The sequence below is a fragment of the Corylus avellana genome, chromosome ca5 (assembly GCF_901000735.1).
Source record: "Corylus avellana chromosome ca5, CavTom2PMs-1.0".
NCBI lineage: Eukaryota > Viridiplantae > Streptophyta > Magnoliopsida > Fagales > Betulaceae > Corylus > Corylus avellana.
Genome location: NC_081545.1, coordinates 12,112,619 through 12,130,804, shown reverse-complemented (window position 1 = coordinate 12,130,804; position 18,186 = coordinate 12,112,619). Strand labels below are relative to the sequence as shown.

General features: G+C 36.6%; 1 protein-coding gene across 1 annotated transcript in view; it reads left to right on the top strand.

Moving 5' to 3' along the window:
• LOC132181781 (uncharacterized) overlaps positions 1 to 1,061 on the top strand; it is a 9,957-nt gene extending 8,896 nt beyond the window's left edge. Inside the window, exons 3-4 of the mRNA XM_059595014.1 lie at positions 538 to 779; positions 862 to 1,061. Coding sequence (XP_059450997.1) covers positions 538 to 779; positions 862 to 1,061 — 442 coding nt within the window. The remainder of the gene's footprint in view (positions 1 to 537; positions 780 to 861) is intronic.
• The last annotated feature ends 17,125 nt before the right edge of the window (positions 1,062 to 18,186 follow it).

Sequence of the window (18,186 nt, the reverse complement as noted above, 5' to 3'; positions counted from 1 at the left end):
AAAATTAATTTTTTAATTTTTTTATAGTATAATTTAGTGTGGTTGAGTTTTTATTTGTAGTATAAGTCTAATGAAATTAGCTGATGTGTCAACTCCTTATTGGTGGCACAAAGGGTGATTTTTGTGCAACCTCCCTATATAAGTTATCCTCTATACTTTAATATATGAATAGCAGTGCTACTTATTCTTAAATTTGATGTGTGATGTGTGAAACATGTGATACTATAGTTTTGTAGTTTTAAAATGCTTACTTAATCGGGCTCCTTATCCTTGTCTGATTCTTCAGTATTGCTGATGGATATTGTACAATCACATGAATACAATGGTTATGGATATTGTACAATCACATGAATAGAATGGTTATCATGAAGGGATACTTTGCTTGTTCTTGTTCTTGTTCTTCTTTTTTATTTTTTTTATTTTTTACTTACATGGAGTGTTAAGATCTATCTTTGTTTTCTTATGATAATATGTTATGTACATAATTGTAGAGCTTGCTGTCGGTCATATTGTGAGGCGTGTTTTGCACATTATTAGGGAGGAGGATCTATCTCTCACAACGGCTGCTATTGCTGGTTTGGGCGTATCGGCTGTTAGTGATGATGATGATGATGCTGAGCACAATGATCATCCAGTTCTATCAGCTGCTTCTCTTGCTGCTGCTGCAAGAAGCACTTCGCGTCCACCTTCCTTGCAGACCCTTCTTGAGGATGTGCCTGACTCAGCAGCTGTTCCTCACACTTCTTCCTCTGGGGGTGATTCTGATGGAAAAAGCAGATGTGAGCTCAGCAGTTTTTATTTTATTCAGTTATAATATTTCTGTTATTGCTAGTTCTCTTACAGTCATATTTTGATTTAAAGCGAATAGTCTTGGAGATTGCTTGAAGAAGTTGACTATGAACTTACACTTTGATGTTGGAAGAGAAATATTACATATTCCCACCTTCAGCTTTTCTAGCTTTTTAGCAAGTTTATCATCATTGCAGTTAACACGTGGTGATGACTTGATATGCTTTGCCCTGCCCCAATATCCATTTCCACAAATAGAAAAAAGATCATAAAATTCAACCAAAAAATGTCTATCTCCAGAACCCAAAGCTGAGTTCATGTTGATAATTGGAAAATATTACATTTCTTTGGAATGATTTAAAGTCTTTTAGAACTAAAAAAGTTGGTGAATTATGTAAATTAATATTTGTTGCCATAAAGGAACTAGAGCCACAAAGTAGTACTCCAATAGAGAGATAAGAAAAGTGTCATTTTGCTACAAGGTAAATCTTAGCAATGATAATAGTATGCTTTAAAGTTCCCTGGTTCTGCGATCGATCGCACTTGGAGTGAGATCGATCGCAGTACCAGAGGGTTTTCAAGTAGGTTTTTTATATTTTGCGATCGATCGCACTCCAAGTGCGATCGATCGCAAAATGTCGAAAACCTACTGGTACTGCGATCGATCGCAGATTATTTCTTTTTTAATTTTTTAGGACCATTAGGGTCCACTTTGTGGACGCTAATGGTTAACTATCAGCGTCCACTTTGGTTTGGACATTGATAGTTAATTTTTTTTTTAAAAAAAATTTGACCATTAGGGTCCACTTTGTGGACGCTAATGGTTAACTATCAACGTCCACTTTGGTTTGGATGCTAATAGTTAATTTTTTTTTAAAAAAATTTTGGACCATTAGGGTCCACTTTGTGGACGCTAATGATTAACTATCAGCGTCCACTTTGGTTTGGACGCTGATAGTTATTATTATTATTTTTTTTAAAGGACCATTAGGGTCGACAAAGTGGACCCTAATGGTTAACTAAAAGTGGACGCTAATGCTTGACTATTAGGGTCGACTTTCGCTTCCGTTTACATCATCTTTAGGGTCAAAACATTGCGACTTTTAGGGGCGATAAAGTAGACGCTAAAAGTGATCATTAGGGTCGACTTTTAAGTGGACCCTGATAATCAGACATTTGATCATTAGGGTCGAACTATTAGCGTCGACACCTTTAGGGTCGACAAGTCGACGCTATTGGCAACAGCGTCCACTTTAGAACCTTTAGGGGCGACTTTGAGTCGCCCCTAAAGACCTAATTTCTTGTAGTGCAAGTAGTTGATGATCTTCTTGATCATTCGAAAGCCAGATCTGTCTCTCAACAACACCCAATATTCACTACAAAAAAACAAGGATTTTGTGACGTTTCAATAGTAAGGTTTTTTTAAACGTCACCCTAGGGGTGATGTGTGAAGAAAAAAAAAAACGTCACCACTTCTAAGAGTGACGTTTTACAAGTGACACGTCGTCCTAGAGCTAACATGTGTCACTATTCAAACGTCACTCCTACGGGGTGATGTGTGGAAAGTGGGTCGCATGTCACGCCTAGGATGACGTGCAAAAATATGCAGATGTCGCCCCCTAGGAGTGACATGGAAAATGGGTCACACGTCACCCCTAGAGGGCGATGTGTGGAAAATGGATCACACATCACTCCTAGGGGCAACGTGCGGCATGGGTCACACGTCACCTCCAGGGGTGTCGTGTAAACACGCCGCCTCAAGATTCCGGGGCCGCACGCCGTTTACACGTCACCCCTGGAGGTGATGTGTGAACCATCCCACACGTCGCCTCTTCCGTGCATGGGAAGGCGCGTGCATGGGCATGCGCGCCCCCGCCAGCGGCTTCTTCTTCATTCTCTCCTTCAAATTCTTTCTTTCCTTCTAATTTCTCCTTCTCTTCTTCTTCTCTCCTTCTTCTCATCTCCGACGTCACTCCTCTCTCCAACAGGCCGAGATTAGCTTGTTCCTCCGCTGACATACACCTGCATGTACCTAGGTAAGAATTTAATTTTAATTAATTTTATTTATTTACATATATTTCTTTGTTTTTTTTTTTTTTTTTTTTTTGAATTAATTCAAAATCTAAGAATAATAAGAATAATAGTATTCTTAGATTTTAGAGTTCATGAACATGGAATGCTAGCATGCAATATATGTTATTAGATTTTTTTTTTTTTGCATGCATATATATTATTGTTTATTTAAAATTCATATTTAAATTGGTAATATTTAATATATAGGTACGTTAGAATGATTTTTTCATTTTGGTGTTTAGATCTACCCGATTGGGGGTTAGGTACTTTGGTTGTTGGGGTTTTTTTATGTTAATTTCTTAATCCTAACCGAATGGGTCTTGAGGTTAATTTTAGTGTTGAGTTTTTGGATTTGATTCTCTCTGATCGTTTCGGTTTAGATGTCCTCTGCCATGGCTGATTATGGGTGTAAAATCTGGAGTGTTTTGATGGCCAAAAGGTGGGATGTTCATGCCTTGTATGGCCGAATTGTCAATTTTTCAATTTTTTGTTTTCCTCCTTTTGGCCAACCGTCCAAGTTTGAGTTCCTTGTTGCCGACAAAAAAATTAGGAACAATTAATTAAGTATTAACACGTTTAAACAGGACACAACATGACATGATACTTTCTAATTCTAAATTATGTGTTCGTTAGGATTTTTTTTTTTTTTTGTCATTTTACACATCCGGATTAAGATATTGGGTAAAATACTTAAGAAATCTTATGCACATGTCTAAATTGAATTCCTTTGATTAGATAGAGGATAGGAAAACCACTCACTTTACACGTTGACTCACTAAAATAAATACCATCAACAAGTAATTATAATATAAATAGAAAATTAGAAGAAAAAATATATATATAAATATAAATATTAATTTTCCCATTGCATTATTATTGAAATTAAATAAAACTTTACTATTAAATGTTCAAGAAATTATATTTTATGTTAGATCCCCTAATTATATCTTATGTTAGATCCCCTAATTAATTAGGGTACAATTTTAGATCCCCTAATTAGGGTACAATTTTAGATCCTCTAATTGTGTTATAGAAAATGGGAAACAAGCCACTTCATTTTATGAAATGTGTATGTTTAAATTTAGATGCAATTTCTATATATGTTTTAACTTTAGTGAAAATGTCTAGGTTTAAATGTAGACAAAATGAGTACGTAGGTGGAAAATTGCTTTATATGAATGTATGGATGCATATTGAGTTTTTTATTGTTTTGAACTTGTACTTAGTTCTGTAATTATAAAAACACTCTTAATTATACTTAAGAATATTGTAATGTCGTGAGATTGCTGGTTAATTTATATAATGTTTGGGTTGGTCAATGAATTGATTATCATTTAGTAGCTACCTATATGTGCTAATTACATGATTAAAATGTAATAATTATTACATCTTCTACATTTAGTAGCTACCTATTTGTTAGCTAGTTATATATGATACGGGATATAACAAACATCTTCTACATTTGTAATGTAGTCACGCTATGGACAAGAGTTGGATGACAAATTACCAAAGTATAATTTATTGGAAAGCAATTATTCACTTGAGCTTATAAACCTATAGCCTTCAAAGAAGTGTCTTATACCCTGATCAAGCCCTCATTAGAAATTAGCCCTAAAAAACCCAACCACCACTCTCTGGCTAAACATTCAGTAGGGAACCACCAAACATTTGACCAAGTCCCTAGTGCGAACGTTTGGTAGGGGACCACACTAAATATTCGTTGAGTAGATAACACGGACAAGATTTTGACCCACTGGGTATTAACCAAACGTTCCACCTACAACCCTAGAACCATTGTGTCATAGTACACCAAACGTTCACTTAATAGCACTGAATGTTCGGTGACAATCTGAAAAGCAATTTTAATCTATTATCCACCTTTGCAATAGATAACACGCCTCCCACCCCTATAAATACCTCCCCTTTGTCCCTAAACCTACCCTTACTCTAGAAACACTAACCTTAGAGTGAGAAAAGAGTTTTTTTGAGAGACAAGGAAAGGGTTTTGGGGTGGTTTGCCATCTTCAAGGTAAACTCTTGTTTGTTCACCCAACTTTCATGTTATTTTTATTGTTTTTATCTTTCTTGTAAATTTTAAAGATACCATGTTAGGCTTGTGTATTATTTCTCCTTAGAACAAAAAGTGGGTTTTCAAATGTCTTAGAAACACTCATTTCTTTCCTTAGTTTTCATAATATCATGTTTTACTATGTTTGCATGTACTTGTCTAGAGACTATGATGTAGTTTGTAACATGGTGACTTGAGGATAGAAGCCCAAGCATGCATTTCGGCCTCTGATCGAACGTTTGCTCCTTAGATAGAATGTTCTACCAAAGCCCAGAATGTGTAAAAGTAGGGATTTGTGATCTTTTAGCTAGACGTATTCGATTAGCACCTTATGTGTCAAGTAAATACTCTAGTACTGCGTATAACGATAATCATGTTTCATTATAGCAAGGATTCAATATGTCGAAAGACTTGAGCAAGCGTACGAAGTAAGTAAATACTTACAACTGCTTTCCTTAAAAACCTGTGATATGTTAGTTGACTGAGCATGTAATGCCATGGTTTGCCTCTCAGCCTTATTCTAAGAGAAACAATAACCCGAGTAAACCCAAAGCATCATAACCTAACTAGATCTCCAAATGCATGTATCAGTCAAAGACTGGTCGCCAAAATAATACATCTTCTCAAAAGGGTTGGAGTAGTCCCAAAGGACCTTTAATTCAATGCCAGTGACTCGACTATTGTACCCTACCTTTCATAACACTAGCAGCTCGACCTCGGGTGGCCCACACTACTAATGATGTACGTTATGTAGTGACCCGCCAATCAAACATGGCTGCACCGGTCACAAAACAACTATTGGATCCAAGGCCCATATAACACATCCGCACACATTTGAACATAGAGTTAACATATATAGTAAGCCCATGGCCGTTATCTTGAACATACTGGTTGACAAGTGTCAAAATATTCATATTTTAGCCCTTCATTTATATTTGTTAATTCCTTAGTTTTTTAAGTTTGTGCAATTTTATTCATTTTTATTTATTTATGAGATTGAGAGAGGAAGAGATGCAGACCGAATGAGAGAGAGAATGAGACCGAATGGGAGAGAGAGCTGCCGCTGTCCGAAGAAGAAGAAAGAAGAAGAAAGAGAAAGAAGAAGAAGAAGAAGAAGAAGAAGAAAGTGAGGAACGAAAATGGGATTTTCGACCATGGATTGTTGGTGGGTAAATCTCTAAGCTTTCTCTTATGATTTTCTTGTTACCCATGGGATTAGAAGCTAGAAATTGTGTGGATTTGTTGGGCTTTGATTTGGGTCCGAAAATTAGGGTTCTTGAAAGGGGTTTTGGGGATTTTGTTATATGGTTGAATCTCTAGTTTCTCTTTAAGGTTTTATCCTACCCATTGCATTCGAAGCTTGAAATCATAATAATTTGGGAAACTTCTAATTAGGTCCGAAAATTGGTGAATTTTAATTAGAAGCCTAATTCCTAAAATTAGCTTGGGGCTTTTTATGTGTTACAGATTGCTATGCATTATACAAGTTCCGGGTTATGGAATTAATGGGTTAAACTCTAATTTTACCTATTGGTAAAGTATGAACATAAACCCTAATTTTATATAGTAGGAATTAAATTGGAGCTTTTGGTATGTGAACACTAGGAATGTTGTTTGAATGGGTTAATTACATTTAAAGTGTTAATTAACCCTAGGCTTTCATGAGTTTAATATAAATTGATGAATATGGGTTTAGGTTCCAATGTCATATTAGAATCATGGTAATTATCGTAAGTGTTTATGAGTATTATAAACTGGGGTAAACAACAATGAGAATGGATATATACATGTTACGTATGATAAGGGAGTAAATGAGTATTTAATGTAATGAGTAGTAAATAGATAAGTAGATGGGTATAATGGTAAACATGTTGATAAACATAGAGTATGATAAGATTATGTGATAAAATGATTTAAGATGAGATGATTGTATATTATTGATTGCCCAACTATAACCTTAAGGCATTAGAGTATTATATGTATAAATTGGTTATGTTGTAAAAATGCATAACTAGACTTTGGATTCACTTAGTATTGCTGTTAAATAATTAATGTGGTTATTTATGTACAATAATAGTAACGTAAACGCGTTATTGAAATTTGATTAACTTAATATGCATTTAAATTATATAAGTACCAAATATACTTTCCTATCATGAATTAATAAAGTAATAAATTGCTAATGTAAAGATGGAATTCATTAAGTGTGTATTTGGTAATCAAGTTAATATATGGTGTAAGAATATGGTAACCTTGGGTGTCTTAGCGTAAATCAATTAATTAGAATAAGGCCTTAGTTCTGTTGGCTTATTTGGAAGGTCTTTGGTGCTTAGTTAATGTCTAGGAGAGTAAGCGATGTAGTGAGAGATGCTTGTGGGATGCAAGTATCTTGGTGAAGTTTGTGTTGTTAGAGCCTATAATAGAGTTTAACTATGTGTTTATCATGTAAATATATAGGTACTCGCAAGTGGGTCAAGGTTGCTAAGAGAACCCAAGCAGATCAAGGTAAGTATTTTACTTACTGGGCAAAAAGGGTACTATTTTTAAAGCATAAAAGATGTTTTGGTTGAACGAATGATGAATGATGTTTTGAGATACTATGACTATTGGTGATGTTCTATGGGATGTGTTGGTTGAATGTTTGATGAAATGTTTCTATGAGCTTTATGGGTTTGCAAGATAATGAGATGATTATGTTGTTATGTGCATTGGTTGGTTTACATGGTTTATGACATGATTCTATGATTTTATGATATGAGTTATGATAGCATATGAGTTCAAGGATTTATTGACATAAGCATGAACATGGCACGAGTAATGAAACGGAAACGGGGTTCAACTCTGGTAGTGATTAAGTATGGTCTCACTACCATAGAGCTGGCCCATGCATAACGGAAACGGGGTTCAACTCTGGTGGTGATTGAGTATCGTCTTACTACTGTAGAGCTGGCCTCATGTATAATGAAAAACAACAAGATGGCCTCCGGTAGCGATGACAAGTCTCCTACCGTAGGGTTTGCCTCATGATGGAAATGGCACAAGATGATGAGCATAAGCATAAGCATGCATAGCATATGATTGCATGAAAATGATGATAAAGGCATGGTAACCTGGCCTTACTTTGTAGATGGCACAAGTAGCGGTAAGCAAAGTAAGGTTAGGGATAAAAGATGATAAAGGAAAGGTATTTGGTCTTACTTTGTAGATGGCCCAAGTAGCGGCAAGCAAAGTAAGAACGGTCCTTGTTTTGTAGATGGCACAAGTAGGGGCAAGCAAAACAAGGATTGGCCTTACTCTGTAGATGGCACACAAGTAGGGGCAAGCAGAGTAAGGACAAGGACAAAGAATGTTAAACGAAAGGTAACTGGTCTTACTTTGTAGATGGCACAAGTAGCGGCAACCAAAGTAAGAATGATCCTTGTTTTGTAGATGGCACAAGTAGGGGCAAGCAAAACAAGGACAAGAATGACAATGATGAACATGAGTTTGCATGGCATATGAATGTTATGATGATGATAATGATATATGATGCTTGCATTGTTGCAAATGATGATTTTTATGCTAGATGTATCGGTATGCATACGAGACGGGAGATGGAACCGTGCGTATGTATATCGTTATGGATAGATGATGCATGGTGACTTTCCATATGTTTTATTGTTAAGCTATAAAATATGTAAGTATGTATAAAGTTAGATGGGTTAGTATACGCATGTTCCGAGAGCGGAAGATCGGGCTTACGTATACTTCACAACTAATCTAGTATGTTTTCAAATGATGATTCTTTTTGAAAGCCTAGTGAGTTCTATATTGCTGAGCGTCTCTATTTTATGGAGATGGCGGGCTCATGAAATCCGCCTGCATCATGGGTGGGGTGATTCCCATAGTGCAGACGATGTTGTGGATGCAGGTACAGAGATGGCAGATGAGGATCCTGTTGCCATGTATTTGGGCCACGATGTTTGAGGCCTAGATGCATCAGGGGTTGATTTTGTTGGACTAGTTATTAGTCCTCTTTGTTAGAGCATTTATGTATATGCTTAGATATTTGTATTTTGTATATGGCTCGTGTCGCATGAGACTTTGTTTAGCCATTCTTTGTATGTAAAACATTATTCATAGAGATATATGGTCAGCTCAAATATGTTAAGTTATGTCTATGTTATTTATATTTCGCTGCAAAGATATAAACTCTGATTAATCATGGATGATGCATATAGCTATGTGAGACTTATGATATTGTCAATCAGGTTAATGCATGGGTTCGTGGCATACTGCGGTATCGCCATGCCATTGTGACAATCCGCTTTGTTGTGGGTTATTGGTTTTTAAAAGAGAAAAAAATTTTAATCATATTTTTATCAAGCAGGTCGTCACATTTAGTTTCTTTCTAGAGCTTGTGCCTCTTTCTCCACACCTATTCCTAGAAGCTAAGTGGTCTATTTATAGGCTTTTAGAAGTCCTTGACACACTAGTTAACCTAGAAAATTCTTAGGGTTTTATTCCTATTATAAGTGGGATTTGAAAAACCCTAATATGGAATGAAAGGGAGTCTGGCCGCCTCTGATGTGTCTCCAGCGCACCGGTGCACTCGATCGCAACCCATGTGCACTCGATCTCACATCTGCGAACGAGACTCTTCTGTTGTGAGTACGATCGTACATGGCTGCACTCACTGTTTGTCTTCTCTGGTAATGCGCTTGATCACAGGTTCCTTGCGCTCGATCGCACTGCCAGGAACTCCAACTTTTCCCTAATTCTCTCTTTGAGCCCAAATCTTCCAGATTTACTTCATTCTCTTCCAAAAGCCTACAAAAGCATAGAAAACACATAAAAGAACTAAAATAGCATAAATTAACAACACTTAAGGAATTAACACATATAAGTTTAAGGGTTAAAATAGGAATATTTTGGCACTGAATAGGGAATGACAGCTATTCTAATTCCAGTAACCCAGCTTGGAGCCAACAACCCAATTTCTCGTGGCAAGCTCAAGCTCCTAGAAATCATGCTCCATAACTTTAGGAACTGCACCATCAATCATATCCGCAGTTTTATGGTCATTCATATTCCTCTCCATCAGCTCCACAACAGCAATATTCGGTTGAACCACCTCCTCCCGAGGTTTCTAAAGAGTTGTTGGATGTGATGAATGTATTGACCAAATGTACACAACATTTAGTTGAGATGATGAAAGCCCACCTTAAACAAGGAGCAGATATACTTAAAGAAGAAAAAGAAGAGTGCCAAAGTTAGTCGGTGACCACTCTTCATGGACATTATATGGAGGAAGAGAGTATTTGCTATCATGAGGAGGAGCCATTTCCATAGTTCTATGGTCAATCATATTCCCGTCTTAGTCCCAGTCTACGGTAATCCATTTTCAAGATAGTAGCTCATGAAGAGGAACCATCTCCCATCAATTGGTCTCAACATTATCATAAAGAGGAGCCATCTCCAATTGATTGGCTTCAACAATACCAAGAAGAAGAATGCCCAAGTGAGTTGGTGGCCAATCCTAAAGGGCACTACATGGAGGATGAGTGTATCTACTATCATGAGCAAGCTGTCACATTGAGGAGAAAAGAAGTGGATGAAAGTAAAGAGGAAGAGGAAGGAGGAGCAAATTTGGTTCCACAAGAACCACATCGAGAAAAAGAAGATAGCATTGAGAATTCTTCAACATCAGCTCTTATTCCCAAAGTAACAAGAGTCCAGGAGAGAAGTCTGTTAGAGCTACCAAATGAGCAAATTGAGGACATCAAGATAGAAAAGCTCCATGAGTATTCTTTTTATTTTATTCCAGTTCATAATTCCCTTCCGGATGAGAAACTATTTGAGAAGACTCAGAGTGGTCCACCCTAATCTACAAACATTTGGAATCACCCTGTAATAGGAAAAATTCATTCTCTTTGGCGCAAGAGAAGAAATGACTGGTGTTTCAAATTTAAGAGGAGGACAACAGTCTGGCTGAAGACGTTAAACTTGGCGCTTATGGGAGGCAACCCATAGCATATCCTTTTTATTTCTTTGTTTGTTTTTATTTCATTTTTATTTTATTTTTACTGTTATTTTGTTGTTGTTGTTTTCCTTTATAGAGTTTTGTTTTGCAGGAACAAGTGTGCTTCAGTTCAAGTATGGAAGTGTGCTATGAGCCATGCTATTTCAGACAATTCATCCATCTCCCGGGTAAGATCTTTCCATGTTATACACACATTGGGGACAATGTATAATTTAAGTTCGGGGGTATGAGAGACACTTTACACACACTTTGTCCCATTTTTGAAAAAGAAAAAAAATATATCCATGTTCATGTTTGTCTTAAAATTTTGGTTGATCTGAAAGAATTGTGATTTGATTTCATTGGTGAGCTTAAAATTTTGAACACATGATCTGATGATAGAGTTTTTCTGTTCGGTTACTTGCTTTAAGCAGTTGAGAATTCACATGTTTGATCTGATCTTACACAAGCACATTAACACATAATTTGTGGGGTATGACATGAAAGTCTGATATGTGTGTTTCTATGTCTTGGGTGAAATTGGATGATTTATTAGATGAATACTTCGGCATAGATATATTAAAAACAAAAAAAATAAAAAAATTTAATATTGATAAGCTTTTCATTAAGTAACTGGATCTCTTGTCACATTAAGCATTGAGTGTTCATGTTAAAAGGTGAAGAATTTTGAATTGGTTAATGTGACGGTTAGTTTGGTTGCTTAGCCTTTTTTGCTCGAGTTAGTAAGTTCTTAGGGGTGTTTTTACACTTAATGCTCTAAAACCACCCGGTTTGGGAGTCATTGACTTAATACTCCCTACATGCGTCAATTAGAAAGCTCAAGGGAACCAAACATTGCACAGCCTGACCAAAAAGAAAAAAGAAGAAAAAGAAAGTTATGCCATAGTTATTCATTCTGATGAAAATTTTAGTGAACTTTGAGATGATAAGACTTTGAACATTGAAATTAATTGGAAGCTTCATATTTATGTGCTAGTTCACTTTACACTGTTTCGAACTTGTAATGCCTTAGCCTGTCTTTATAAGTAATTAGATTTTAAAATTCCAATTCATTGTAAAGATGGAGTTTGTCTTTTTAAACTTGCCAATGAATGAAAATCATGGTTTTGGATGACACTTAAGTTTTGGATAACATGAATTTTTGCATAATGTTTTGTGGGTAACATTCCTGGAAAACCCTTACGAGACTTCACTCGTCCTCTAGGGAATGCCTAGAGGTTTAAAAGGCTTGTTGCATGCGTTATATGCAATCGTACATCCCACCAAATATTAATTTACCATTTTGTTTTCTATTTTTCATTTTGTTTTTAGTTTCGTATTGCTAAAGGACTAGCAATATGTAAGTTCGGGGGTGTGATAAGTGCTAAAATATTCATATTTTAGCCCTTAATTTATATTTGTTAATTCCTTAGTTTTTTTAGTTTGTGCAATTTTATTTCCTTTATTTTATTTTATTTGTTTTATAGGTTTTTGGAAGAAAATGAAGCATTCCCGAAAGTATCGAGGTTAAAGAGCAAAATTGGGAAAAACTAGAGGTTCTGACAGTGCGATCGATCACAGGGGATCTGCACTCGAGCGCACTACCAAAGAATATCAAGAAGCGAGTGCAGGCTTGCACTCATGCTCCCAAGAAGAGAATCGATTGAAGTCGTGAAATCGAGTGCACATGGGCTGCGATCAAGCGCATCCGTGCGCTGGTGAAAAGACAACTGCGGCTAGAATTCCCTTTCCTTCCATATTAGGGTTTTCCATGTCCTACTTGTAATTGGACTAAACCGTAAGAGTTTACTAGGGTTTCTAAGATTTCTAGAGTATTTCTAAGCCTATAAATAGACCTCTAAGCCTTACAATTAAAGACATAACTCTTTAGGGAGAGGAATTGGAGGCTACTTCAAGGAGTCATTTTCAGTTTCTTCTTTTCCTTTTCTCTTTAGTTTAATTTTAATTATGTGTAACTAATTACTTTAGTATGGCTAGATTGAAGCCTTAATTATGTTTCTTTAATATTTTGATACTGGCGCCTTTGTAATAATCATATTGTGATGCTTAACTGGATTAATTCCTATTTTATTGAATTCCTCATATGTGTGTGATTGACCCTTATATGCATGTGTTATGGATTAGTTATTTAAGTCAATTTGGATAATCGAGTCCTGGGCTTAATAGAGTGACAAAAGAATTTCTTCATGGGTTCTTGGGTTAATCAACATGGAGAACCGGGAGTAGACACCTATGCCCTAGGCCTCATGTGTTTGTCGATTTCCACAGATATATGCTTTCTTAAAGAACAACTTAGTAGACACTCTTGCTAAATCCTTTAAGAAAGAAAAGAATTAGAGTAGACACTCATGCCTAATTAGTTGCTAAGGGAGATCAATAGTTTAAGGAGTAGACACCCATACCCTTAGGTTGGCAAACTTTAGGCATTCATAATATGATTGGAACATTGGCATATTGTTATATTATTGAGCATGATTAGTGGTCGATATCAAAGTCCTACATTTTATTTATCTTTATTTCTTTTTAATATATCAATATCAATTTAGTGACAACTTTGATATTCTAATCAATTCTAAACAAAAATCAACAATTCTCGTGGGAACGATCTTATACTTGCTGCACTATACTATTGTTTTGATTTTGTGCTCTTGCGATTTAAAGCATACCAATTATTATCTTTTAATTTAGGTAATATTTGGCACGAGTTTTTTGGCGCCGTTGCCGGGGATTGGTTGATTTTGTTTGGAATTTTTTTTTCCCTTAGTTAATTTTTTTTTTTTTTTTTTTTCACTGTTCCTGTTCTGCCTCCAGAGGTGCGCTCGAGCACCCATTCTAGGGCGATCGAGTGCACCAGTGCAATCGAGCGCACTAGCAAGTGCGATCGATCACACATCCGGACAGCAGCACAAAAATTGTTTTAAGTACATATCTGATTTTTTCTTTTTGTTTCATGCATGGTCATTCCAGTCTGCATTTTCGTAAGTCTTTATTTTTAATTTTTTTTTTTATTTCCCTTTTAATTTTAACTTCTCTTTGTTATTATATTTTTGTTCTCATGTGGGGAAACATTCCGACACCTCATGGACCATGCTCATATTGCCATAACCCTTATCACCATGTTAGAAATCGTCTCTCAACAAGATAATTTTCTAACTATTCCTATAGGCATATGAACTCATCATTCTCAAGAAAGGGGAATGACAGCTATTCTGATTCCTGTAACCCAGCATAGAGCCAAAGCCTAATTTCTCGTGGCAAGCTCAAGCTCCTAGAAATCATGCTCCACAACTTCATGAACTGCACCATCAATCATATCCGCAGTTTTATGGTAATTCATATTCCTCTCCATCAGCTCCACAACAACAATATCTGGTTGAATCACCTCCTCCCGAGGTTTCTAAAGAGTTGTTAGATGTGATGAATGTATTGACCAAAAGTACACAACATTTAGTTGAGATGATGAAAGCCCACCCCAAACAAGAAGCAAATATACTTAAAGAAGAAGAAGAAGAGTGCCAAAGTCCGTCGGTGACCACTCTTCATGGACATTATATGGACATTATAAAGCGTTTCCGGAAAAGTTCCAAGCTTAAAGGGAAAATTGGGAAGACCTAGAACATATGGTTAAGTTTAATCAAATAAAGAAAAGGATTAAATCGAAATTTCTCAAAATTGGAGTCAAAATCGAATTGGATTCAAATTTGGATTCTGCACATGTCTCAGTATTTTGACCATAACTTTCAGTTCGAATATCCGATTGAGGTTATTCAAGTGAGATTGGAAAGCTAGCTCAAAATGATACAAATCATTGTGAAATAGCATTTTCCTAATTCAGAGCGTCGCTATGCCAAAATCACCTCGCAAGATAGGAACACAATTTTGGACGAATCCTATTCCGATTTGGACTTAGGTTTTCTTTATCCTAATTGGACTAGGACTTAAATCTCCGAATTTTCTAGGATTGCTACGGCTTCTAGGACTCTCCTAAGCCCTATAAATAGACATTTAAGCCTCACAATTCAATACAGAATTGAAAGGAGACAACTTTGGGGAGAGGAATTGGAGGCTACTTCTAGGAGCGGTTTTCGGTTCTTTCTTTACCTTTTCTTCTTTTTAGTTTTATTTTAATTATATGTAACTAACTCTTAAGGAGGGCTAGATTGAAGCCCTAATTATGTTTATTTAATAATTCAATATTGGCACCTTTGTGATAATCATATTGTGTTGCTTAACTTGATTAATTCCTGTTTTCTTGAATTCCTCATCTATATGTGATTGGCCATTATATGCATGTGGTATGGACTAGTTAATTAAATCAGTTTGGATGATCGAGTCTTGGGTTTAATAAGAGTAACAAAAGAAATCCACATCGGGTTCTTAGGTTAATCAACATGGGGAACCGGGAGTAGACACTCATGCCCTAGGTCTCATGTGTTTGTCGATTTCCATAAATTTATACTTTCTTAAATAACAACTTCGTAGACACCCATGCTAAATCCCTTAAGAAAGAAAAGAATTAGAGTAGACACCCATGCCTAATTCGTTGCTTAGGGAAATCTATTCTTAAGGAGTAGACACTCATACCCTTAGATTGGCAAACATTAAGTATTCATAATATGATTGGATCATTGGCATATTGTTATATTATCTAAGTATAATTAGTGGTGGATATCAAAGCTCTGCCTTTACCTTTCCATTTATCTTTATATCTTTTTATTTCTTTTTCACAATATCAATTTAGTGACAATTTGATATTTTTATCAATTCTAAAACAAAATCAACAATCCTCGTGGGATCGATCTCGTTCTTGTTGCACTATACTATCGTTTGATCTTGTGCACTTGCGAGTAAAACATACAGTTATTTGCCTATTAATTTAGGTAGATATTTGCACAACGACAGTTCTATAGTCAATCATATTCCTGTCGTAGTCCCAGTCTACAATAATCCATTTTCAAGATAGTAGCTCATGAAGAGGAACCATCTCCCATAAATTGGTCTCAACATTATTATATAGAGGAGCTATCTCCAATCGATTGGCCTCAACAATACCAAGAAGAAGAGTGCCCAAGTCAGTTGGAGGCCAATCTTAAAGGGCACTACAAGGAGGATGAGTGTATCTACTATCATGAGCAAACTGTCACATTCAGGAGAAAAGAGGTGGTTGAAAGTAAAGAGGAAGAGAGGATGGAGGAGCAAATTTGGTTCCACAAGAACCACATCGGGAAAAAGAAGAGAGCACTGAGAATTCTTTAGCATCAGCTCTTGTTCCCAAAGTATCAAGAGTCCAGGAGAGAAGTCTATTAGAGCTAGCAAATGAGCAAATTGAGGACATCAAGATAGAAAAGCTCACCGAGTATTCCTTTTATTTTATTCAGTTCATGATTCCCTTCCGGATGAGAAACTGTTTGAGAAGACTCAGAGCGGTCCAACCCGATCTACAGACATTTGGAATCACCTTGCAATAGGAAAAATTCATTCTCTTTGGTGCAAGAGAAGAAAATACTGGTGTTTCATGTTTAAGAGGAGGACAACAGTCTGGCTGAAGATGTTAAACTTAGCGCTTTTGGAAGCCAACCCATAGCATATCCTTTTTATTTCTTCGTTTGTTTTTATTTCATTTTCATTTTATTTTTATTGTTATTTTGTTGTTTTCCTTTGCAGTGTTTTGTTTTGCAAGAACAAGAATGCTTCAATTCAAGTTTGGGGGTGTGCTATGAGCCATGCTATTCTAGATAATTCATCCATCTCCCGGGTAAGATCTTTCCATGTTAGACACACATTGTGGACAACGTGTAATTTAAGTTCGGGGGTATGGGAGACACTTGTTAAGTATGACTTGAATTAAAAGTCATGGTGGGACCCAGTAGTTTGTCTCCTTCTCCAAGTAGGAGAGGTTCTTGGTTCAATCGGTTTACTCCTTTACAAGTTTGTTTTGGAGTCCTTCTCCTATGTGTTATTGGACTCCTTGTTTGACTTATAGTAGAAGTCCTAGACCAACATGTAAAAGGAGAGTTAAGCTTCTATATAAGGAACAAAGCAGAAGGTGAATTTGTGTGTGTGCCAAAAACGTGAAGCACCGAAGGGAGGAGAAAAAGAGAGAATTTAAGAGGAGGTACAAGGGCAGCAATGGTGTTTTCTTCTTGGTGGTTTTTGGGGAAGCCAAAAACAAGTGATTAGAAGAAAAAAGGGTATTGCAGAGTGAGAGAAGAAAATAGAGATTAGCCGCCATCCGTTCCAGCAAAAGAAGAGTTTGTACATCTGTCTTTTGTATTCTATTTTGGGAATAATCTCTCTTGTGTGATAGTGAGATTTAGGTGTATTGGGGCTTTGGGATCTGAGTGATTTTCTCTCTACTATTTTTGTACTCCATCTTTTGATAGTGAATTTTCTCCGGGTCGTCTCCGCCAGTGGATGTAAGCTTGTTAAGCCGAACTACTTAAATCTTTGTGTCGTGCGTAATTGCCTAATCTTTGTTATTCCGCATTCTTCTTATTTTTTGCATCTCACGGGTCTTGGGAAATAGGATTAATTTCCTAACAACTGGTATCAGAGCTGTTGGTTTGAGTGGGAGCGATGACAAGTGAAGAAGGAAAGATGGGAATCGAGAAGTTCGACGGCAAAGATTTTGGGTTTTGGAAGGTACAGATTGCAGATATTCTTTATGGGAAGGATCTTCATCAACCTCTTTTGGAAGAACAACCTGACGACATGGATGATAGCGAGTGGGCTCTACTTGATCGTAAAGCCCTAGCAGTTATCAGGTTATCACTGTCAAAATCAGTTGCACACAACGTTGTAAAGGAGAAGACAGCAGCAGGTCTAATGGCGGCTTTGTCAAGCATGTATGAGAAGCCGTCGGCTAACAACAAGGTGCATCTGATGAAGAAATTGTTCAACCTAAAGATGGCGGAAGGAGCTTCGGTGGCACATCATCTCAATGAGTTCAACACCATCACAAATCAATTGTCCTCGGTGGAAATTAATTTTGATGATGAGGTTCGCGCGTTGATCGTCTTGGCATCTTTGCCAAATAGCTGGGAAGCAGTGAGGATGGCTGTGAGTAACTCTGTAGGAAAGAGTAAACTGAGCTATGAAGACGTCAGAGATTTCATTCTCAGTGAAGAGGTTCGCAGAAGAGATGCGGGTGAAGCCTCTTGTTCTGGTGCTGCTTTAAACCTCGAGACTCGGGGCAGAGGACAAGATAGAAACTATGGTCAAGGCAGATCAAATT